This window comes from Lotus japonicus, chromosome 3 (genome assembly GCF_012489685.1).
Source record: "Lotus japonicus ecotype B-129 chromosome 3, LjGifu_v1.2".
Lineage (NCBI taxonomy): Eukaryota > Viridiplantae > Streptophyta > Magnoliopsida > Fabales > Fabaceae > Lotus > Lotus japonicus.
The window spans coordinates 87,320,711-87,346,092 of NC_080043.1; the positions used below are offsets into that span (position 1 = coordinate 87,320,711).

At 35.5% G+C, this 25,382-nt stretch overlaps 3 protein-coding genes across 4 annotated transcripts; 2 read left to right on the plus strand and 1 right to left on the minus strand.

The window, feature by feature from the left end:
- Positions 1-781: 781 nt before the first annotated feature.
- LOC130746946 (secretory carrier-associated membrane protein 1-like) lies at positions 782-7,260 on the plus strand. 2 transcript variants are annotated; one of them, XM_057599744.1, is made up of 13 exons: positions 784-1,040; positions 1,873-1,932; positions 2,958-3,059; positions 3,156-3,218; positions 3,834-3,867; positions 3,952-4,074; positions 4,992-5,054; positions 5,141-5,234; positions 5,788-5,833; positions 5,927-5,994; positions 6,262-6,310; positions 6,744-6,809; positions 6,895-7,260. In XM_057599744.1, exons 1-13 carry the CDS (start codon positions 981-983, stop codon positions 6,979-6,981), a joined length of 915 nt encoding a protein of 304 aa, XP_057455727.1. In that variant the 5' UTR covers positions 784-980; the 3' UTR covers positions 6,982-7,260. The 2 variants fall into 2 exon arrangements, with proteins under 2 accessions (XP_057455728.1, XP_057455727.1); XM_057599745.1 differs by lacking the exons at positions 6,744-6,809; positions 6,895-7,260 and having other exon boundaries at positions 782-1,040; positions 5,788-5,837; positions 5,924-5,994; positions 6,262-6,282.
- Positions 7,261-12,330: 5,070 nt separating this feature from the next.
- Positions 12,331-15,406, plus strand: LOC130746947 (H/ACA ribonucleoprotein complex non-core subunit NAF1-like). The gene is made up of 3 exons (XM_057599746.1): positions 12,331-13,026; positions 13,712-13,789; positions 13,968-15,406. The coding sequence occupies exons 1-3, from the start codon at positions 12,469-12,471 to the stop codon at positions 15,108-15,110; spliced, it is 1,779 nt and encodes a 592-aa protein (XP_057455729.1). The 5' UTR covers positions 12,331-12,468; the 3' UTR covers positions 15,111-15,406.
- Positions 15,407-16,662: 1,256 nt separating this feature from the next.
- On the minus strand, positions 16,663-20,684 carry LOC130746948 (protein ULTRAPETALA 1-like). The gene is made up of 3 exons (XM_057599747.1): positions 20,079-20,684; positions 18,408-18,723; positions 16,663-16,993 (listed from the first exon to the last, which is right to left on the minus strand). Exons 1-3 carry the CDS (start codon positions 20,287-20,289, stop codon positions 16,819-16,821), a joined length of 702 nt encoding a protein of 233 aa, XP_057455730.1. The 5' UTR covers positions 20,290-20,684; the 3' UTR covers positions 16,663-16,818.
- Positions 20,685-25,382: the final 4,698 nt, after the last annotated feature.

Sequence of the window (25,382 nt, forward strand, 5' to 3'; positions counted from 1 at the left end):
TTTTCAATGATATTTTCAGAAAGAGAGTGACAACTAGACAAGAGAGATATGCTTTGTTCTTTTTTTTTTTGAAACTATGCTTTGTTCACATTTTAGTCATTTGAGTTATTCAAATTGAATACCCTTTTACCTTTTAGGAATTAAATTGATCACATTTTTTTTGGTTTTCAAGGATTAATTAAATGCTTTGTTCTTTCACTATTGAAAATAATATTTCCCATGTTTTAGGTACTAGAATGAGAGACCTCATATTTTTCAAGGACCAAAATAGTAATTTACTCTTTATGATTTCAATTTTAGTCTTTAGTCGTTTTTCAATTTTAAAAATTTACTATCGACCATATATAATTATATATTCATTCACAAGCACTATTGTTGCTATCGGTTAGTAATTTAAGTGTGATGTCTCCTCTCTCACATTGGTTAAGATTATGAAGTGAAGACAACAAAAGAGAAGTGTTGCATAAGTTATTGCCTTAAGGTCTTCGATAAAGATGTGCGTGTCTGATTCTTTTGCTGTCTTGTTTTCTTAGCCCATGAGCACCCCAACTCCCTAACAAGTTATATCAGAGATGATGGCTGGCGCGACCATCGTGTGATGACTCTTTGTATCGAAAAAACCAGTGAAATTAAGCTTATCTTGTATTACCTCCATATATTGTTCTTTAATATATTATGCACACATTTTAATAATTCTTTTAATTGAAATTATTCTCCAAAATAAAACTAGAAAATCCGAAAAGGTAGAAGGTGGTGGGTTATAAAAGGATATGCATGAAGCTCCACCGTTTGGCACTTTCGACTCCTCACTCATACTCACACTCACACTCAGTGCGTGTTTGTGTGTAGTGGCAGTTTCTTCCAAACAAACAAAATCCGAAAGAGAAAAACCCGTGGATTCCAAGGCACGCAACATCATCTTCATCACTCTCCTCTCTTATCTCTTCTTCTACGATTCCCAAGATACTCGTAGATCCCTCATGAGCCGCTACGACCCCAACCCCTTCGAACACGAAGAGGTCGAGGTCAATCCCTTTGCGGTCAGTAGTTCCCTTCAATCTCCTCTCACATTTTCTCATTCCAATTTCCTGTTTCTCGCTTCGCTGTGTAATTTTTCATGTAAATATCGTTTTTATTTTTTTGTATACGGAACGGTTGGACTTGGATTGGATTCGATCCTTTCCCTTTGTTGCATTTTAGGTTATTGATGAATTGGAACTCGTAATGTAGTGTACATAAATGCGTCTTGGTTAGGTTACTGTGGCTGGCTTCTGGATGAATTGTTGAATGTGATTGCATAATTTGAATGTTGTTGACTGTCACTCAATTTTGAGGTTTATCTGCTTCGTATCTCAGATTAGGTCTTTCCAAAACCTAAATTTTGAGAAAATTGTTATCTGATTTTGTTTTGTTTTTACCAACGGGATGTTTACAGTTGTTGAACCATAATTTTGCATTATAAGGCTGAACAACATTTAGCCATTTAGGTTTTAAAAAACATATATGCAGGCTTTATTTTTTTGGTGGATTAATTCGTTCAAGCATGCTTAGGGCCATTAATTTGTTTAAGCATTTGTGACAGAACCATTACAAACAGTGGTTGATCTCGGGACGGTTTTTTGGGGTGGTAAGGTGGTTGATTAATGTAGTTAATTTATAAATATATTTGCTGAGTAATGGGGTTTGAAAAGAAACTGTGTCATTTTTCTCCTTATATCTAGCTTCCGTGTTAGACTATACATGGTTTGTTTTATATTTGATCTTCACCCATATATTTTTGAAATGAGTAAAACTTTGAGTATTGTGTTGCGTTTCTTATTTTATTATCATTTTAAGGACTAAAGCATTAAACATTTTCATTAATTATATTAGAAAGGAGCAGCAAAAGGATCAGGGCAATCAAGTTATGGTGGAGGTGCATTTTATACTACGGTAAGTTTTCCCTCAACTGAGACCATTGCATAACAAGCAGCACTTCACATTACCATGTTTTGACAAACATAGGAATCGGCGGTTAGCTTTTGATATGTATCCTCTGTATTTTGATTGTGAAACGGTGCAAGGGTGTTAGCTGGAACAGGTCTTACTACCTGGAATTTGAAAAACTGGAATTTTGATATTGTAGGATTTTTCCCTTCATAAGCAGTCTAGGGACTTACTTATTCTTGATACGCTGGAAGGTACCCATCGGTAGTGTGGTAAACTTGATAAGGTTCCACCGGAAGAAAAGGCTTTGTGTGAGTTATCTGAAGGCGGTCATGAGTTATTCTTTGTTTGGAGTTTCGAGGCTATGGAAAATAAAATCTGATCATTGGATAATTTAAGAGTGGAGCTTGCTTCTTAGTCTGTCAGTGTTCAATGTGCTCTTGTCTTGTAATCTTATAAATTAGTAGATTGCCTAGGTTTATTCCCCATATTGATTTCATAGTAAGTAGGGCAGTACAAGTTTGCAACTCAAAGGTCTGCAACAGCTAAATTTTGGTCCGACTTGCAAATATGTTATATTGTTTCTGTTTCTTGAAGTCGAGAACCAGTTTATTTCAGTGTTGTCAAATAGCGGTGCTTATTTATAGCGTAGCGCTCTGAGGGCTCACCGCTATTCTGCCGCTATTTTCCGCTATGAGGGCTTGAAATAGCGGATTTTCAGCTTTCTGCGATTAACAACAATGGTTTATTCCTGTGAAGCTTATTTTATTTTCTTGGTACTTTTTGTGTTATTCCTTTGGTAGACAGTTGGTTTTGGGATGGAGGTAGATTGGTGCAATTTTTTGCAAGCTGGTGTGGTGACTTGGCTGTGTTCTTTTCTGATAATATGTCAACAGGAAACTGAATAAATGGAGCAGATACTGTAAAAATATAAGCGAACAGTTAGCAACTTTTTGTTACTTTTCAAGCATAAGATGTAAAGAAAATATTGTTTATTTATTAACTTAATACATAATTGTTTGAAATGGAAGAACCCTGGAAGTGTTCCCTCGGCAAACTCAAGGCTCTCACCACTTTCTCCAGAGCCTTATGAAAGTGGGGCAACTATTGACATCCCTCTTGACAGCTCAAAGGTAGACTAAATTGTGAAAATGTTGAAATAAATATCAAAACTATTTGTCTCAATGCTGTATTGACCAAAGATTTAATTATGTTCTTTTTAACTTTAGGATACCAAAGCGAAGGAGAAGGAACTTCAAGCTAAAGAGTCAGAATTGAAAAGAAGGGAACAGGTGATCCATCCTAATATGTTGCTTGATATCTTTAAAGCACAAGCACACAACTTCCATACAAGCTAAATACTTTGTTTTTCAGATTAAACATTTCGGGTGTGTTTGGGTAAACAACTTAATTAAGCGCTTATTCATAAACTAATTTGACAAGCTTAATGAAATAAGCTCAAAATAGGTTATAAGTAGGTATCAGTGCTTATTTATAAACTAATCTGAGCAGTGGATGAAAAAAAAATCAAAACAACTTATAGGTTGTAAGATAAGGTCAATAAGCTACGGGGCCTTCATTGTTATTTTATATAGGGTGAATAAATTGTAATGATTCTTTTTCTATCAATTTTAATTTCATATCATTGGGCCTAATTGGTAGCATGAGTGGCTTATTTTAATTCTTCAATCATGTGGCCACTTGTCCTTTTTCTTTTTAATATATTAGTATTACTCTATGGGTAAACCTTGGGTTGAGAATTTAGTTCAGTTTTTTAAGTAACTGTTATGTCAGATTTTTAACACCACATTTGTTTTCCTTAACCATGCTATAGATTATCTTGGCCATTAAGCTATTATATCAGCAGTGTAGTCAGGAAATTGATAATCTCATGATTTTTTTTGTAGGAACTAAAACGAAGGGAGGATGCTATAGCACGAGGTGTTTGAATTCATATATTCTTACAGAAGCTAACAAGAACAGTGTCATCATTCTGGTGTTTTACATTTTTTTTTTGGTTTACAGCTGGAATAGTTATAGAGGAAAAAAACTGGCCACCTTTTTTCCCCATCATTCATCATGACATTGCAAATGAAATACCAATACATCTTCAAAGGATCCAGTATATTGCATTTACGACATGGTTGGGTATGTTAAACTATATAACTTCTGTCTAGAGTGTGTTAAAGTAGATCTACTTGCTTCTTGATAATTAATATTAACAAAATCTAGATATGTTTCTCTTATGAATTATTATCTGTAATCTGTAATTTGTAATTGATATGGAAGCTTTTAGTATAATTCACAAAATGATTTCAAAGCCGTTTTATATATGAGCGACAAAATTAGAGCTGAAATTGATATTTTACTTAAAATAAAAATTATAAAAGTACTGTCATGTCTTTCACTTAATATTTCCAGTATGTTAGTAATTAGTAACCTTATGTTTTGTTGTTATATGCTTGTTGAATGCATTACCAAACTTCATTAATCGAAAACCTACATGTGTTTGTCTTATTAGAAATATTATTTCCTCAGTCCTCTTCATAAAAGACCTGCAATTTTTCAAGGAAGTTTCATGTTTTAAAGTGAAAGTAAATCAAACTACTTTCAACTGTGTCTATGTTCTGCTTGCGTGATAATGTTTATCAGATTCCATTAACTATAGCAGTTCTCTTCTGTGTAAAATAGGCATTGCTAGTGCGGTCCTAAAGAAAATCACGTTATAACTTTTAAAGTCCCCCCCCCCCCCCACCCTCTCATTTCCACAATCCTTTATTGCACATGGTTCAATATCTAGAAAATATTGCATAATATTGTGATTGTATTTTAGAATATTTTTTAGTATCTTTGATAATTTCTTAAAGTGTGTTTTCCGTAGTTTATCATTTTGCATGTTTTGTTTTCGTAATTTAGTATTTTAGATCATTCATAATTTTATTGTGTCCTGTCCTCCTTTACTAAATCCCTATAATTCCAACAGCATCAATATGCTATAAATACTCATTTTTCTTAATTTAATTATTGTATGAGTCTTAGTTTTTCATTTTTGAAATAATCTGCAGGTTTGGTTCTGTGCCTCTCGTGGAATTTTGTGGCAGTTACCACTGCTTGGATCAAAGGAGAAGGTTTGTCTTAAAAGTGTCAACTGAAAATGGGTCCATTAGTCTTGTTAGTTCATTCTTAATATTTAGAGACTTGTTTTGTGATGTAGGTCCAACCATCTGGTTTCTTGCTATTATCTATTTTATTTCTGGAGCTCCAGGATCCTATGTAATGTGGTATCGCCCTCTTTATCGTGCTATGAGGTACTGTTCAATATGATTAATCCAATTTTTGTAATTTAGCATAGGGACATCAGTTCATAAAATTTTCAGCCTGTGTTAACCTCTGAAAAAAATGTAAAACATGATGATCTATATCATCCAGCTTGATTTTGCTCAATTATGAAGTTTCAAATATTTCACATTTTTTCTGTAAGAGCATTTTGTACTCCTGGATAACATGCGGGGAGAATGTGAGCATTTGATAGGCATTACTATCATTGCAAAAGTTGATAAATTTTTTCGGTGCTAAGTTTACCTTCTGCAATTCTTTGATCTGATTTTTTCTGAAGAGGGACACCAGAAGTATAAGGGTTATGAGAGGGATGGGGGAGAGGGGTGGACTCTGTTGAGGCTTTACCTTCTTCCAAATTGCATTAAAAAGCATTGACTTGTAAAATTGTGATTTTGTCTGAACATTTATCTTGTGTCCAGAAACCAGTCTACTGCATGGATTATTCAATGGTTTATTATTGATTTTATTGTCTGATATTTCTGTTGTTTCTGTTTTATAATTGTGTACCGCCTCCTTTTACAGGACTGACAGTGCGCTGAAGTTTGGCTGGTTTTTCTTGTCATACGGGGCAAGTTTTTTTTTTTTTGTATTTTCTCACTGCACTCACTTATTCTGCACTAATTTTGTGACTCATCTCGTTTTTACTATTTTCTATAAGCAGTTGCACATCGTCTTTTGCATTTTTGCTGCAGTTGCGCCACCAATTATATTCAAAGGAAAATCTCTCACGTGAGTGTCCTTCTAATCTACACTTTATGTTGGTATTTTGCAAACTAATTATCTTCAGCCGCTACTCTTTTATTGATTTGATCTTAGGGAGGCAAGGAAAACACTGCAGACTGTCTCTAATCATGTATTTATTGTATTTTTTGTTGTGTTTGGGTTGACTGTATGTTCTCGATGATTTTGTAGTTCAATAATATGAGAAAAAAATTGTTTAATCGTCCACTTCTGCTCGAACTAACTTTTGTGTTTTATGCTGTTATGTTGTGACAGAGGTATTTTGGCTGCAATTGATGTGTTGGGCGATCATGCATTGGTTGGGGTATGTTCTAACTTCTAAATGTGTGCCTCATCACTTTTTTTTCCCCAAGTCTCATTTACATATATCTCAAGTGGTTCAAAAGTTTAGAGGATAAATGAGAGGTTAAAATCCCTTCCCTTCAAATTTTGCCCCCTCCAAAAGTGTGGGGGGGGGGGGGGGGGGGGGGGGACTTTGAAGGGAAGGGAAAGTGGCTTATAATTTATGGGCTGTAAGGTACTAAGGATTAAATTTCTTTTTTTTTTAAATTTCAAAACTGCATTTAAATATACTACCCTACCTATTTTAGGTAATTACAGGAGTATTTCTTGGCTTCTATAATGCCCTTTAGCTTCTTAGAAGTTGCAGTTGGATACTATAATTACTGTTTCCGTCGGGTATATTTTCAAGTCATGATTTCACTTTTAATGATGTTCATACTTGTGCTGAGTTGCAGATATTCTACTTCATTGGGTTTGGATTATTCTGTCTTGAGTCACTGCTGAGCATCTGGGTTATTCAGGTTTCTATAATTTTTAACACTGTAATTATTAGTAAGTTGGGATGCTCTCTTCTCTCCTTAAACTTTCTTGTTTGACTATTTGCAGCAAGTAATGATGTACTTCCGCGGCAGTGGCAAGGCTGCAGCGATGAAGCGCGAGGCAGCAAGAGGGACAATGATGGCAGCTCTATGACGTGGCAGTAGATAATGTTTTCCCCCTATGGTTATGCCCGGAAATTGATTTCCTCAGTTACCATTATCTTATGCCTTGCTTACTGTACTTGGATTTATTTTCTTGGTTTCCTGGCAAAGATTGAATCAAACCACATGATTAAGATAGAAATCTTAGTTGTGCATATATAGAAACATTGTTTGAGATGGCTCTCTCGGCAGATGACTTTTTCATAGGATTGTTGGTGGTATTTTTATAAACAAATGGTTTATAATTCAACTGAATTACATGTTCTGCTGACTTGACAATCGTGTCCTTTTTAACGAGATATAATTTTATTTGATCGTCGAGGTGATTAAACCATCACCTGCGAATAGATACTAAAACTACCACAACGTTTTAAAACTAGATAGTCCTCTTCATCAGACCCCAGGCCCTTGCTGCAGACACTGAGCTAGGCGCCGGTGACTCTCCCTTTGACTCCCTGGACTTATTGATGCTGGAGAGTTTCCTATGTTCCTAACATGTCCTCCTTTCCATCACGAACTATTTTGATCTTAGCCGTATTAATTTTAAACTGTGATCGCAATTGCACTTGTAGTCGCATTATATTTTTGATATTGTGAAAAGTTATAGATAAATGTGGTTAATATGACAATTGTGGGTGTGATCATATTTTTGATATTGTGAGAAGTTATAGATGAATGTGATTAATATGACAATTTTGGGTTCGTGATCGCAATTTAAATCACATTGATAATTCTACCTAGTTATTTACATTGATGGTAATACATGTATCTAATTTTTAAATACAGTACAAACTCTTTAAATTAATAACGGAGAAATTTATTAATTTAAAGAGTTTTTAAGTAATTATACGGCTTAATTGCACATTTACTCCCTCATCTTTCACCATTGTGCGAAGTCTCTCCCCCATGTTTAAAATGAGCGAATTTGCTCTCTTATGTTTCAATTTGTGAAAACTAGACCCCTCCGTCAGTGAACCGTTTAAAAGTTAACAGAATTAGCTGACATGGCTTGCTATTTGCACCACTGTTTCCTATTTACACCTACCCTCCAATGTTTTTAATATATTAATATATATACCGTAAAAAAGGACCATGAAATTTCAAAAAAAAAAAACATCTTCTTCACCAATGTTCTCTTCCTGTGATCTTTCCCCCTCTTCAACTTCTAAAAAATTAACAAACAAAATGAAGAACCCATTTAAACATTCCCTCCTTATTGTTCTTCGTTCATCCCCTCTGCAGAATCAGTGCCAAAAACCACCCCTCCCTCGTTCCCTCAACCCACCTCTCAATCTCAAATCTCTTCTTCATATGAAATCTAGATTTCCTGAAACCTCCATCTCCCATCTTCTTCAACCAAACCCAGAAAATTCATCCTCTTTCTTCCATGGTCTCATGAAAACCCAGAAAATCAAACTCATTCAAAGACCTTCGATGGGGAGATCGGGGAGGACGGCGGTCGTTGCTGCGTTTCTAGTGGTTGTGACCGCGGCGGAGCTCAGGGGCTGTGCTTGAAACCCTTTATGGGTTGTGTTACTTTGAATCAGGGAGAAAATTGTTGTTGATTCATCCCGTTTTCTAGGTAGTTTGAGTTTGATTCAACATCTGTGGGTTTTGCTGTGTACGATTTGAGTTCAAATTCATGGTGTTGGATGAAGAGGGAAGAAGAAGAAGGGAGTGGTGGTGGTGGTGGTGGTGCTGTGTAATGGGTTGAAGAAGATAAAAATTTGAAAAAAAAATTAAGTTAAAAGAAAAAGGAAATATTTTTAAAGGAAAAGAAAAGGAATTTATGTGACATGGCATCCTAATGGCGTGCAACGTCAGAGCCACGTCAAGTAATGAGGCCACATTAGTAAAGTCTGTTAAATTTTGGATGGCAACTTAACGGAGGGGCCCAATTTTCACAAATTGAAACATGAGGGAGCAAATTCGCTCATTTTAAACATGGAGGAGAGACTTTGCACAAAGGTGAAAGATGAGGGAGCAAATGTGCAATTAAAGGAAACAGACAACTGTTGAATTATTTCAATAGAATGTAATATTTTTTTTCCAGTTTCTATGAATTATTAATTTATGATTTTCTTGGGACCGAAAATTATAAAGGGATCTCCCGAAAAATTATTATCTTATTATTTTATCGAGTTTTTCAATTTTTTACATTGGCTCAAGTCGGGACCGGACAAATTTATTATTTTAGAGAGTTTATTAATTTACCGAGTATTAATTTAAAGAGTTTATACTATAATGATGAAAATCAACATTACTTTTATTTGGAACATTGCACTAATTTCCCTTCAAGTTTTTCACTATTGCACCAACCTCCCTTGAGATTTATTATTAAAACACTCAGCATCATTCTATAATTATAAATGATATAGGAATGAAGGGATGTCAATGCATTTGTCAAATTAGATGGGAAAGCAGTGCAATAATAATAAATTTTAGGGAAGATGTGTAATTTTTCCTTACATTTATATGGGTCCATTTATATCCCAATTCGTTATAAAACAACATAATATAATATAAATAATAAATAATATATCACATTAGTTTAGGGTAAAATGTCTTTTAACTTTATTTCTTCGTTATTTCTATCATCAAACTAGTGTTCTTTTCCCGTGCGTTGCACGGCGATTAAATTTATTGTAAAAATGAATCAGTAGAAATATGTTTTAACTTAGTTTAGGCTCTTTTCAGTAAGTAGAACAAAGATGAAACCGAACATATGTTACAAACATGTAGATGGATGACCACAGTAAATATATTAATTTGATTAGGTTGTATAGACCTCATAATGGCAACACTTGAATAGTAATAAGAACTCAGTTTTTAAGGAATGCATTACATTGAAATTGAAATAAGTTAAAGGCTTAATTGCAACTTTGGTCCCCGACGTTTACATATGCCACGATTTTGGTCCCTCACCTAATTTAATTACATGAATGGTCCCCGACGTTGTAGGTCGTGTGCAACGTTAGTCCTACCGTTTATTTCTTAATGGAGGAGACTTACGTGGACGTCTAGTTGGAGAGAAAAAGGAGGTATGAGAAGAGAGAGAAGCACGTGAGTATCACGTGAACTCACGTGAACCTTATATGAACCCATTATACCGAAATCTGAAACCCTAGGGATCTAAATCGTGTTACCTTCTTCGTTTTAGGGAGGTCAGGAGTTTGGGTATAATGGTTCAGATAAGGGTCAAGTGATACTCACGTGCTTCTCTCTCTCCTCATACCTCGTTTCTCTCTCCAATTGGACGTCCACGTAAGTCTCATCCATTAAGAAATAAACGGTATGACTAACGTTGCACACGGCCTAAAACGTCGGGGACCATCCATGTAATTAAATTAGGTGAGGGACCAAAATCGTGGAATTGGTAAACGTCGGGGACCAAAGTTGCAATTAAGCCTAAGTTAAACATAACAATAACAACAACATGAACCCTTATTAGAAGTTGTAGTTCATGATTAATGATAAAAACTTCATAACCAATCATGTTGTTAATCAAGCATATTTGAGCTATAGAACCTACAAAGGAAAAAATTTATATAAGAGTAATAATCAATAACCAATACAAATATAAATTGTGTATAATTTAAAAATGTTAAACAAACCTTATAGAAACGCCAACAAACCTTATATCTTGTAGTTAATGATCATACTTTAAAAAGAGATAAGAAATTAATTATTTTTTTTTCATTTGTGTAGCCCATTAAGTTATTGAGCGAAGACAAATCATTCATCTAAATGTAAACCTGTATTTTTCCAACTGAACCCACCCCATAAGTGGGTTGAGCTAAGCACACTCACAACCTGAGTCCATTTTGGTCGACCTAATTACTACTCCACCTCAATTATAATATTTTTAAATATTACATAAGTTTTCATGCATTGAATTATTACTTAAATTTCTAAAAGTAACTTAACATCACATAATTGATTATTGGAATTGGGTCACAACCTACCCAAAGAATTAATAAACAAAACAACTTTTCATAATACAAATGAAAAAGGAATTATGTCTTCCATATTTCAGACCATGCAACCTAAATATATCCACATATACTTCATGGAGATGATGTTGTCGTGCATTTGTCGAGATTTATTAACAAAATAAATGCAGTTATTTTGTTCACGTTCAGACGATAGCTAGCAGCGCTACTTGATCATGAGAGGTTCTTCAAAGAGTTGGTCGATACAAAATTCTGGTTGGCTCCATTCCAGCACATATCTATTGGAATTTCCTACATCAGTAAAAAAAACAACATTATAACATAGACTAAAAAAAATCTCATAAAAATACATATTTTTCCGTTGAACAATTTTAGTGGTCGAGGTACCTAGGTAATTTTACCCTGCTGCAGAAAGGTCGATCAATTCAGACGACCTTCTCAATCTTTCTAAGGATTGTGAACTCTTGTACTCGTCCAACCTTACTCAAAACACCGATTATATCTAAAATATCCAGATATCAGAAATTGTTAATACAGTGCGAATAATATAACTACAAAATAATTAACAAAGGCTCACTGATAGTGGACGTATCCTCCCGAAAGTTGAGTTCAAAAAGATGAGTGTTTGATGGGTAATATTCAGAATTTTCAAAACTAATAGTTGGTGGGAATTGGAAGGACTGATAAAGTTGAAGAATAACATGAGGTGATTTATATAGAAATTTCAGAATTAGGGTTACTTCTCAATGCAAGTTAAAAAATGTAGGGAAATTAGGGTATTATGAATGGTATTTGAAATTAGCCGGCACAAATTTTTTTTTTTCAACCAAAATTTCAATCGTACGCTTATAGTGACTTTTAATAGCATGAGGTGATTTACCACTCAAAATAGGAAATTCAATCAATTCTAGGGTAATTTTTTCTTCATAAGAATGGAATGTATCAAACATGATATTAAAATACTACCCCGTGCGTTACAAATCATGATATTAAATAGTGATTCCATTTATTAAAATATTACAAACGCACGGTTCACTTATAATTATTATGAATGATAAGTCAATATATCTCATTTATGAAAATGATTAATTTAGATAACTTATAAAAACGTATCAAATCATCAATAATCCATCATCTTTCTTTTTACTCATTTTTCTCTTTTTTTTTTCCTCCTAAACAAAATATCAAAAGCACAATAGATCCAAGTCCTATTTTTTTGTCAACAATCAACATGAGAGTGGACTAAAAAATATTGAAAAGGAACTGTACCAAAAAATCAAATCATTTTTTGGAGAGAGTTTGACTAGAGTCACTAGACCAAACAAAACATGGAGAGGATTTTTACGATTAAAAAATGGAGAGTTGTCAAACGGCGTCGTAGCATTCGTATTGTTGTATCATTACTTTCCAAAACCCCTTTCATCTAGGGTTTAAGCTTCTGCTAAACACCAGACAGCACCAACCCTCACTCTGAAACTTTTGGTTTCGCATTCGATACAGCCCCCATTAATTTCACCTTCGAAACAATGGAAACCCTAAACAACAACGGGTCGGAGCTTGACCCGAATCTTATTCCGACGGAGACACCACCACCGGAGGTTGAAAAGCTTGAAACTCTGGGCTGTGCGACCATCCCCATTGAGGAACCCAATAACGGGTCGGAGCCTGAAAAGCTTGAGAGTTTGGGTTGTGCGGCCACTCCCATAGTGGAAGGAGTGGAGAAAATCAGTTTAACAGGTACCCCTCTTTCAAAATCAGTTGAGGGGAATGGTGATGAGGTTCATAGTGAATCTGAGAGTGAAAGTGAGAATTCAGAGTCTGAGGAGAGTTCTTCTTCTGACAGTGAGAGCAGTAGTAGTGATGATGAAAGCAGCAGTAGTAGTAGTGGCAGCGATAGTGATGATGATGAGGAGGAGAAGAAGGAGAAACGCGGTGTTACTGGTGATTTGGAAGTTGAGGAAGGTGAGATAAGTGGTTCTGATGACGACAAGATGATTAGTTGGAGCAACAATGATGATGATATTATTGGTGATGAGGATGATGATGCTGTTGAAGCACCCATCAGATCAAAGAATGAGATTCAGGTATTCCCTTTTTTTAAATTCATAAAATAAATATTTGCTAATTTAATTTTGCAGTTAGTTTGTAGCTGATAGGAGCTTTTCAACTGAGATTAGTATAAGTGCTTATAAGTTCAAAGATACTTGTAGAGAAGTTTTTTTTTAATAAGTTGAGGTGTAGAAATTGATTTTAAGCTTATGGGGAAGCTATTACATGGATGGCTCATAATTATTGCAAGATTAGTTCAACCTTTTCTTTCCCCTTTTAAGTGTTTAGTGAACAAGTTTTTTCAAACTGGCTCAGTACTTCATTGGGAATTATCAGTTAGAGCTTGTTGAATGTAGACTCTGTTTTGCTTTTTCTTACACACATGAATCTGCTGGGTTTGGATCCTTTCTTTTCAGTCCCAAGATGTTTATTTGAGTTTGGTTTAATCTGAAGAGATTATTTTATGCCAGTTACTATTATCACAGGAATTAAAAGTCTAGGCTATTGACCTTTTATTTTGAAGCATAAACAAGATTTTAGAATTAAAGAATTTGATAAACTTTGATAATCTCTTCACGCTTGGTGCAATACACAGACTCAGGGTGAAGTTTATCCAGTAATGTCTGTAGCTAATTTGACTACCCAGTACACCTGGTTACAAGCTATTGTGTAATTTTATTTTTCTCCTGGGATTTCTTTTGAATGGTGTTAACTTTGCAGAATTTGCCTCCAGTTCCGCCTGTAAACGCGAGCTTAGAACCACACCATCAAATTCTGCCAGTGGGAGTTGTAATGTCGGTAAGCTCATTGAAACCTAGTCTCTAATAATTGGAGAAATGTTAGCATTGGATTATTAATTGCATGGTGACCCCTTATCTGTGTTAAATTAAGTGTTTGTTGCTATAGGTCATAGTGACGAAAGGAAATAGATACTGATTTTTTTAGAATCAACTAAATCAACTTCCTACTTTTATAGACTCTTGGTGCTCAAGTCATTGTGGAAGGAGTGGAAAAGCATGACCCACTTAATGAGGGTTCTATTCTCTGGTTAACTGAAAGCCAAAAACCACTAGGCATAGTTGATGAAGTCTTTGGACCAGTCAAAAACCCTTATTATGTTGTGAGATTCAATTCTGAAGATGAAGTCCCTGCAAGCATCCAAGGGGGAACCTTGATCTCGTTTGTTCCAGAATTTGCCGATCATGTGCTTAAAAACAAAGATGTTTACAAGAAAGGGTATGATGCATCTGGTGCGAACGATGAGGAGTTGGATGATGAATTTGAGTTTTCAGATGATGAGAAGGAGGCTGAATACAGGAGAATGCAAAGATTGTCAAAGAGAGGTGTAAATGATCAAAATCCTGGCAAGGGCAAGAAAAAAAACAATAGATATCAGTCTTCACTGAATGAGTATGTGGTACCTTCCACCTCCGATGCACCTGCAACACCATTGCTTGATCGTGGGAATCATTCATCATTTTCTGGCACTGGACAAGGTCCTTTGGGGGGAACCACCACAGTTCCACCATTTCCACCCTTAAATGCAGGTCCTAACTTTGCCGCAAATGGAGTTTGGACAAATGGGACATCATTTCCGCAGCAGCCACAACATGTTATGGCTCCTAATGGATTTCCTTCAAATGGCATACCATTTTACCCTCAAAACACTCAATTTTCTCATCAGTTGCCTATGCCAGGAATGCAATTTCAACAGCAATTGCTTCCCAATCCTGGATCTCTTCTCACAAATATGCTTTCTGGGATGCAGCCCAATATATTTGCACAAGCCATGTCAGCACAGGGGCTTCCGGGTCAAAACCAAATGCCTCAAAACCATCTGGGTCAAAACCAAATGCCTCAAAACTATCTGGGTCAGAACCAAATGCCTCAAAATCAAATGGCATTTGGTTTGAGCTCACCCTTCTCACAGATTCCACCACCCTACTTTCCTGCACAGCAGGGTTTTCCATCTACTGAATCGCAACCAGAAAGAAACCCTAATTGGAATTCTAATTCTGCTTCTGGCTCCCCCTCTCAATTTCATCCAGGCTCATCTGCTAGTCGTGGGAGAAACACTTATCGTGGTCGCGGTAGGAAAGGGTGGCGACCAGCCAAGTGAAGGTTATTGTGCAATTCACTTTGAAACAATCTGTCAGAGTAGGGCCATTCTGCAAGGATTGCACTTAGCTTTTGCGCTTGGGATCCTGAGCCAGCAACATTCTTGTTTTAAAAGACGTATAGGCATCTCTGTTGAAATTTGAAATTAATGCAGTAAGATCCTAAAATAGATGAGTTCCTATTTACGTGTATTATCTGTTCTTTGGAAGTATTTTTTCTTGATTAGCTTGGTGCTGATGATCTTGTTTGTTTACTGGATTGACTGAAGTTGCACCTTGAAACACCTTCCACTTCTAATGCGCTGAATCATGCTAATATATTTTATCACCGTACTCAAGAATGATAACTGAAAAGTACTACTTATTTGAAGCACCAGTAAAAATCTCGTATTAAGCTTGAAACAGATATCACCTCATTACTATTTTCCTTTCTGCAATCAATGCCATTTGCACTCTTTCATGCCTCTACCCAGGCCATTGAAATTATTGAAAGTATCAAAATCTCGAGTAATGTCATTCAAGGCAGAACCTGAAGATCTAGCTTGCTATTGTAGAATATAAAATTTTTTTTGAAACTAAAATGTAAAAAATTGAGTTTTACACCTTCAAATGAAATGAATTTTCACTTCTATCAAATTTTATTCCACTCATCAATTTAATATTTAATTTCAATGAGTGGAAAATATCATACAACTAACTTATGTCTTTGATTATGTTGTCACCCATTATAAGGTACATTCATTTCAATCTAATTCCATTCTTCCTTCTCCATTCACTGATTTGGAATGCTGCAAATGTCACAAACGTGCTCTTAATTTTGGTCAATGGAAAATGCCGCCGTCGTTTATTTAGGTTAGGCCATCCAAACTACCACTGCACTAGTCAGTAGTTAACGACACCTCAAGAAACTGATCATACAACCAAATAGTGATAATCTTTCCTACCCAGGTAAATCATATTCTAGTTCAGTCAAGATGATTATATTCTTAAGTGATGAAGTGGGAATTACAACATTTGGGGAAGGAAAAGAATAACATAATTCATCTTATGGAAAGGAATCATTGAAAAGAAGAAAGGAAAAAAGATGTAAAGGTTCCATTCTCCACACCAGGAAGAGAAATTGAAGGTCCCATACTACATAAAGGAATAAGGAGATTTAGAACATTAACAAATAGAATTTAAATATGGCTTGCAAGATTAACCAGCCTACTTCAGACTCAATAGTTCCTTTCCCATGCCTTTAGGCAATAGCAACCCCTCCTATCATTATATATATAGCTAAACAAAACATGTGGACCCTCTTATAAGTAAGCACATTCATGGAGGACTAACATGCCCCACCATCTATAGACACTATTAATGAACTAGGAAACATTTGTTATCATTTCCAGAAATAACGGAACTGGTCGGGTAAAGTATTATCAGATCAGTACTTTGTGTCATTCCTTTTACGTTTTTCTCTTATACCATGATATATGAACAAATTAACATATGAAGAGAGAGAGAGAGAGAGAGAGAGAGAGAGAGAGAGAGAGAGAGAGAGAGAGAGAGAGAGAGAGAGAATAAGTTTGTTAACATTGAAATTTATGATCCAGTCAAAGAGAACAATGAATGCTGAACTCAGACTGGTAAGGTCCAATTAGGAAATAAAACATATATCCCCATAATAAGCAGAACTTGGAGAGCATTAGATTGAATGGAAAGGCTGAATCAAGCTTTGGCATTGGTTGTAAAGTCAGTACAAGTCTGGCAGCTGCAATCTGAAAAACGGCAGACATCACACCCAAAGCACACACATGAAGTGCAACCTTTGCATGTTGGAGAGCGGTTGCATCCCCTGTAAACTCTACGACTTGCTCGTTCTTCCTCATTATCACATGTAACTCTGAAAAGTTATTATATACATACATCAATATAGTTCTAGTACAGCTGAGTATGCAACAATAAAAACATGAACAAGAACAAGTGCTACACATAATAATAGTACGAGTCCTATTAATTTGAGTCTTTCATCCGGAACCTTGTGTTAAAAAGACAGTAAAGCAAATATGAGTTATGATATCCCATATAATTAAAGGCCACAAACATTGTGAAGAGGAACTAGCACCAAACTAGACTGATTTAATCAACTAAATTAAAGTGAAAAATCTTTCATGTACAAAGGTGCACTAGTAATAGGAAATAACGTGTGTAATAACCAACCAAAATGTCAAAGCCAACAAATAAACAAATAATGAAGTGCAAGAAGCTACCTACAACAATAGTATCAGCCACAGTACATAGTATGGTAAGACAGTTAGTGCTAATTATCATAAGGCATGACAGTATAATTAGAACTGACAATGGTAATGGTAGTATAAATGGAGGATAAACAAGCTGACAAACCAGTACCGGAAAACTATTTTTCTTTATTTTGCAGCTTTTTAGAGCATTGTTCTCCTTTTGCTAGATGAAATTGAACACAGACCAACCAAATGCAAATCACATTAAAACTGGCATGGAAAGACCAGTACAAGTACCGGTCAAGATATCACAGCATAATAACAGAGAGAAATTTGTTTTCTTTTGACCTTTGAATCTACCTATTATATCCCTGGCCGGGACCCCAAAATTTTCTCAATGCCATATTGAGTAATGAGTATACTTTTGTCCCTCGGCCACTTCCAATCAATGTACAATTCCACATTACAAGCTGCTAACCAAATTGAAATTTTGGTACTTAGGCACTTGTAACAACAGATGATGCATTTAAGTCCGTGTAAGAAAATCACTAGCTCTTGAAAAAACATAAACACAGATCAAATAGAAAATTGGTTTCAGAAACCTCTATAATCATCACTAAGATGCTACTATGTATATTCCAGAACTAGGCCAGGTTAAGCTCTTCCAGCTTGGAACATTTATGGTATCATCACCAAGACATGGTACCTTCAAGGCTTCAATGATTAATTAACATACATTGGTACCAAAGTTTCACTATAATGATAAGATATAATGGATTTAAACAATTATTTATCATGGCTCCATATGAAGTCTCAGTGCATAAAAAAGATACAGAATTTCTAGAGCATAAAACGATAATAAGACCTGCTGGATATTATATCTTCATATCCTACCTCCAAGAAGTAACTTGGAAAGTGGCAAGATAGAAGAAGCTATTTTGTGTAAAATGTAAACAAGATTCATTCAATTTCAAAGCATGGTGAATTTATGAAGACTAATCCTACAAACAAACATCATGAACACAAATTCACCACTTAGTTTCTTCGTGATAGCATATTAATAGATAATAAACATACTTGTCATATGGCAGATCAGAACATTTCCAATTCGCATCTGCCACAGCATCATGGTGAATGCGGCATTCCTCTTTAGTCCTCAGACGGAATCTCCTCTCTTTATTGCAACTAGTACAGCGAACAAACTCATCACGGTGACCATTTTGGTGTTTATTAGACCCATTAGCACCTCTTGAGACTTGGTTGTAGTATTTGAGCAGCACCGTTTTATATAATGGAACCTTCTCACCGTCAACTATTACCCAGATATTATTCTTCCATTTCTTAGCTGTCTCTCTCCCAGAGTGCTTTTCAAATGCAGCAGGAGTCAACTTGTCTAACAAGAAAACATCATAATAAAGATAAAAAAGGTCATGAAGAAGAACTGTGATATATATAAAATTTTCAAATTCTCATTACATTATGCAAAATAGAGAATCAAAATCAGAAACAAGTTTTTGATGAATGCATAAAGGCGTATAACTCTGACCTGAACTCAATTATTAATGTAGGCTGAAAAATATAAAATGATACTAACAAAAGACAGTGAAAGTAATAAGTGGATCATCTACTCACGTTGTCCACCACATTCAAGAATTAGAGTCATATAAACCGAATAAATTTGGACTCATCCACCTCAAGACTCCAGCAGAGGGCTTAAGAATTCTTTCTCTTATTATATATTTTTACCCCGTTTTTGTGAGTGAAATTTCAAAATTGTTATTCATGCTTAATCGTATGATCCATTTATTCAGTCACTGATTTCTCAAATTCAATCATGATGGCATGGTGTAACATTACTTTATAAAAAATTGTTCCCTTAAGTCGGTATTTCATGTATAATTTATTGAAGCAATCACTTCAATACACTCCTGGCCGTGCTATGATAATGTTACCATCCATTACTTCTTGTTTAAATCAGTACATCCTCATGCGTCAGCTGAGGTATACTAGCTAGTCCTTCTTCCTGAGCAGATATTCTACTAAGTTCTACCTATATATATCATTGTGTAAGCAAAATAAACACTGGATAATGCACATGAAAGAAGTACAACTTGATAATGGATATGCACGGTGACTGATAAAATCAGACTCTTTCAGCCCCTGCCAAGACACTTATTCACCCAGTTTCCAATAAATTAAAAACTACCTATATGTAGCACAGACAATGGCCTACCAAATACAAATATCCATCAATCACATTCACACAAACACAACATGGAGAATATTAAAACCCATTACATATCATAGACTAACAATACCTTAAGATCTCAATAGTCTACTAAACTCTGCCAAACAAACTTCAATGACTTCCAAGAAGTGTAAAGTAGGGAGATCATGTATCAACTATAATGGTTATGCTATGTTATTAAACATGTACTACAAAGTATAGAAAGGCCACCTTCATAAAAAAAACAAGCCATGTTATTAAGATTTTTTTAACATTTGCATATAACAAACACTCTACTAGTCCATCATGTAGTGTATCAAACCAACGAGTTCATTGAGACATATCAACATACACTTCATCTGTGAACCCACCATCAACAAAAACAGATCAAAACAACACCATAATGACACCAACCAACGTTAAAACCAACCTCATCATCATAAACCATCAACATGCACATAAGCAAAAAAACAAAACAAAACGAAAATCATCATCATCATCATAGAGAGAGAGAGAGAAACCTTCTGTGCAACCAGGGGTGCATTCACAACTGATTTCGAGGTCCCCATTAGAGAAAACCCTAAGCCTTCCAACAGCATCACCGTACCTATGGCTGGTACACCCACACGTGACTTCGACACAGTTCCCAACACGCTTCACCCCACACACCTCGCTCAGCTCTTCATCGCTGAACAATGTGAACCCACTTTCCCTCTCTAACCCAGTCGCCATTTTCTCGAGAAAAAGACTCTGTTTTTGGTGAGAAAACTATGTGGGTATAGAATCGATGAATCGAATATGAAGAAGGGTCCTCCTCAATGCGGAGAGGAAAAAGTGCAATGGAAGCACGAGATGAAGAGAACCCAGAAAGAAACGCAACTCGAAGAGAAGAGAGAATGGATTACCCAAATATCACGTTGCTCCTAGAGATCTGAGAGAGAAACGTTGAAATACTAGAGAGAGAAAGTAAGAGAGCTAGAGAGAGAGTGTGTGAAGGGGTTGGTGATTGATGGGGTTGAATAAATGTTATGAGCTGGCCAAGTGTGCGTAACAAATGTTGTGAGGTGAATGAGGTTAAAAGGGGTGTCATAGTTGCATGATATGGAAGAAAATGGAGGAGGAGAATATCAATGAGAGAGAAGAGACGTTTATGGCTAAAAATCCTCTCTTGGAGTAACAAGATCAGGTTTAGTTTGGTGGATGTTTGGTTTAGCGTGAGAGTTAATGTCAGTGTGATTTCACGTATCTCAATACGCGTAGATCAGATCAGATTTGATGAGTTGGTTTTGAGGTGGATACATGTTGAGTTCGGTCGCCGCCGCACACACTTAATAGATATATTTGAGTATCACTTTTGGTTGGTTTTATTTACTACTGCAATTTTTTTCTGGTTGACTTGGGCTCTGGTTGAGGATTCTAGTTTGATACATGATCTTTGCATTAAAAAATGGAACAAATTGGGTGGTGGTGTTAGAAAGAGTATTAAAGTAAAGGAGGGGGAAAGGGGTGGGTTTTTTGGAAGGAGAATTTGATTCTCTTCTGTATAAACTGCAATTTCTTTAATGTAGAGTTATTTGAGTTTGTAAAAATGGTAAACACAAACCATTTATGACTAGCAAAGATGGGGATTGATCAAGTTGAAGTGGTTGTAATGTTGCAGAAAGTATAGAACTAATGTGAACTGATATTATTATTTGGACAAGTAATATTTAGTTCGGTGGGGTGGGATTGATCTCTACACCTACACCTTTAGGTTTTTCGGCTCTTATTACTCGAGTTATCGTTTAACGACATTTATAATATATTTTTTATGTGTTAATATTAGTTAGTCTAACTTGCAAACCATATTTTATGGTGATAGTAACTGAGATTATAGCTTCCAGCCTTATTGAAACCCTCCTATTTATTGCTGTCATGGTCTTTACCAAGAAAGGGGGCATGAAATTTACTACTCCTGTAAGCTTACAAAAGACGGTGACTGCACAACTATTCTTCAATGAATACTTCGTGTAATTTTTCCCATTGGTGTTAATATCTGGTATATATGTTAAAATAAGTAAAACAGTGTCACAGTTTACACAATTGTAATTGGTGATACTATCATATATGGAAAAAGAAAACTTCTTAAGCACTGTGTTTAATGTTGAAAAAGAAAGATCATTTGAGACAAAATTGGTAAAGGCTTTATTTCTGAACTTGCTACAGGCATACTGAATAAAGCTCTCAGCTCTTTACTGGGACTGGATCAAAATGACGTGCGAGATTATCAAAAGTTATGCTTTTCACTTAATCAGGTGCATGAAAATTCTCCAAAGGAAAAAGGGAATTTTTTATCAATTATTATTCACTAGAATACAAACTTTAATATAGTATTATATCTTAGTTGGTGCACACCGTCAGAAGTAATACTTTTAAGAGTAATGATATATACACACCTCATTTTTTAAACACTTCATTTCCACCTCTTTTTATTTCTATCTCTCTCATCTTATCATATATCACATCTCATATTTTCTCTCTCTTACTTTTTCTTTTCTTCCTATCTCTCTCACCATTCCACCTCTCCACCTCAAAAGAGAGGTGTGGATGAAACATTATCCATACTTTTAAAGCTCTGAAATTTGTTTTGGATAAAAATGAGTGTAAACTATAGCGATAAAAAAATGAGAAATAAATGTAATGTAATATATGATGTAACAGAATTGAAAGAAAAGAAATGATAGAGAAAAAAAAAGCGGTGTGTCTGGAGGTGTATGCATTATGTTATGTACTAGTGTGGTATATGAACCATTACAGATCTGTTTTAGTTGCCATTTCTTGGAGTGGCAGCTTTCATGTGCCAAAAAGGTCAGTGTTGGCTTCGGTGTGACAGTTAAAAACTGAATCACCGTAGTTCAGCTCAATATACACCTTTGATATATTAATTAAAAAATTAACGGTTCAGATTCAATTAACTTTAATAGCTTATTTCCAATTTTACCCTCTTTACTTCTCCAGAATGTTCTTCCCTGTCTTTCATTTTCCTTGCCCAGCACCACCGTCGTTCAAGCTCAATGGCGAAGCCACCAACAACCATTGTTCCCTCTCGTTAAATCCCCAACCCGCAGCTCCTTCCCACCATACTGAATCACCACCGTGCAACTCTCTCCCTCCGCCGAACCACCGTCCTTAACCACTGTTTGGTCCACGGTGCTGCCACTGCAGCCCTCCTTCCTCCTCCTTTTCTCCTTTTCTTTTTTTCTCTATAACTGTGCAAGCAATCCCCCTCTTTCTTTGCATAAAGTTTCAATTTTTCTCCATGCTTCTCTCTCTGCCTGCCTCAATTCTGGCTATTTTCAGCAAACTCTGAAAATTCACTATTTTCTTTTACATTTTGATGATAAAGGCTTCATTTTTATGCACATTGTGTAGTTTTTCTCTCTCTACTCAATTGAAAGAGAATTAGAATTAAACAAAAAGGAATTAAAGCTCTTGTTTTTTTTTTTCTGGAAAGCAAGCTCGTCTCTTGTTTCTGGGAATTATGATTTTGTTTGTTGTATAATTGATGTGATTCATTGTTTTGGGTTGACCATGTTTTGGAAAATTGATTCAGAACAGGTACAATGTCTAGTTATCCTTCTTAAGATATTAAGCATTTGGTTGTTGAGTGCTTTTTTTTTATCAGAGTTTTAGAATAATGCCCGTGTGGTTTTCAACTTTCTTTTTGCGGATGCCAGCTTTTCTCAAAAGACATTTCGTGGAAGCTTCAACTTTGGAGGGTTCTTCAACTATGTGCAAAATCTACATGCTACAAATGGTGAAATGGCTAGGTGGGGGAGAGGATCCATAGAAGGAATGAAGGATGATAGATAAGAGGAGACTGTGGAAAGCTGGAGCAGGGGTTGGAGGCGGCGGCGGCGCATGTCACTGGATACTAGCTAGGAGAGGCTGAGAGTAAAGGAGAAAGAAGGGAAGTGAAAAGACAAAATGGGTATTTTCGTAACTTAAGTGGGGAATAGTAACTATATCACCGTGATTCATTTTTGAACCAACCCACCGAAGACATCGTCAAAAGGTCTTGGTGTAGCTTAAATGTTTAATATCTAAAGTCTTTTGTTCTCTTTCACGCCCACTTTTCTTTTAAAATTAGCACCAAGTGGTTCTACACTCTTATCTTATTACATATTTGGTGGTTCAGGTGTATCATATGATTGATTGTGAATAGAATTGATTTGGATAAAATTAATTATGGTAGAAGGGTATGCTTGGTTTCAATTTTGGTACTACACTACTACTAAATGTGAATCTATCTTTTCAAAAGCAACTGTCTACTATTTTAATTTGATGTGAATCCATACTAAATGTGAGAATCACCTGTATTTTCCAAACAGAGACGAAATGAGTTAAAAATGAAAGTGATTTATTTTATGAGCCATGTTTAATCCAAAAATTGATTTTACAGTAGGATGAATTATGAAAGAAAACATCTTAATACACAAAAGAAAATTCTGACTCTGGAACCAAGCAGGGCTCATAGTTGAATTTTCAACTAATGCACGTGACCCTTTTTCCTAAAATGCACACCATTATAGTTACCCCACGCCAATGCAGACCAAGTTACCTGAAGTATCAAAAACCAATTAATTCATATATGTGTGTGTATAACATCATAAGAGAAGCTCCTCCCACCACAATAATATTGATGCCGCAACTCAGGCAAACAAATTGCAAATACTAGGTGTCTGGTCTACTCTGATACGGTCCTACTATATATATACTAGTACACTATTGATCTCATACATGTGTGGCAGCTTACGAATAATACATTTATTAATTGATTCTATAGTGAAAATAATTTTTTAGAAGAAATTTAGTGTTAGATATGGGTTTCAGAACAAAAAATATTAAGTTGATTCAAACCAGTGCAGACAAACTGAGTGGATATGGAGGAAAATGCTTCATTCACAATTCATTTTAAGTGTAAATGAGTAGGAAAAAAATACAGATAAAAAATGAGGTGGAAATAAAGTAGAAAATATTATGAGTGTAAATGAATAGTAGTTCTTATATGGATTTGATTGTAGAGAATTTATAGGATTGAGAGAAGGCGTTAATTAAGATTTTCATGTCTAGTATGATATGTCGACATGTCGTCCAGCAGTTATTTGGTCTTCATTTTTTGTCTCAACTCAAATACAAAGTGATTCAGAGAGTTGATGAGATTGCAGGGACATCTTTATCATCCAAAGGAACTTGTGCAATATCAGTATTATTAGCTCTCAATTACATATTTTACATTGGTCTGCAGGCTGAAATTGGGTCCACCAAACCAGTAATTAGTGGGAACATGAACTTCTGTTGGTGCCTCAAGCTGGCACATAATACCATCATGATTTTGAGAAAATGGACAACATATGTATTTGATTCGATTGTCTCATCTTTCATTATGGTATGTGAAAAAGGCCATATATTAGGAATGAAAAGGTAAAATAGGCACAAAAAAAAATTGGCATCTCATTCTCTTATGAATATGTGAAATAGACACTTTGGGATAAAATAGGTCCTTTTTTACTGTGGCATGCAATCGTGGCTAAGGTATTAGAACCACCAACCCAACTTTGTCCTTTGCCTTCAAACAGTTATGGACACTACTCACAATTTTTTCAATAAGTGGAGCCCAGATAATTTCAATATACAAATGCAAACACCTAACAAACATATGAGTCCCAACTCCCAAACAAGCATTAGATGGAGAGGAGAGGAGGCAGAGGTTTGGGAGAGAGGAGGGAGAAGGTTTGAATGTGGTGGTTCATTAGGGAAAAAAAAAAAAGGAGGAAAGAGTGATG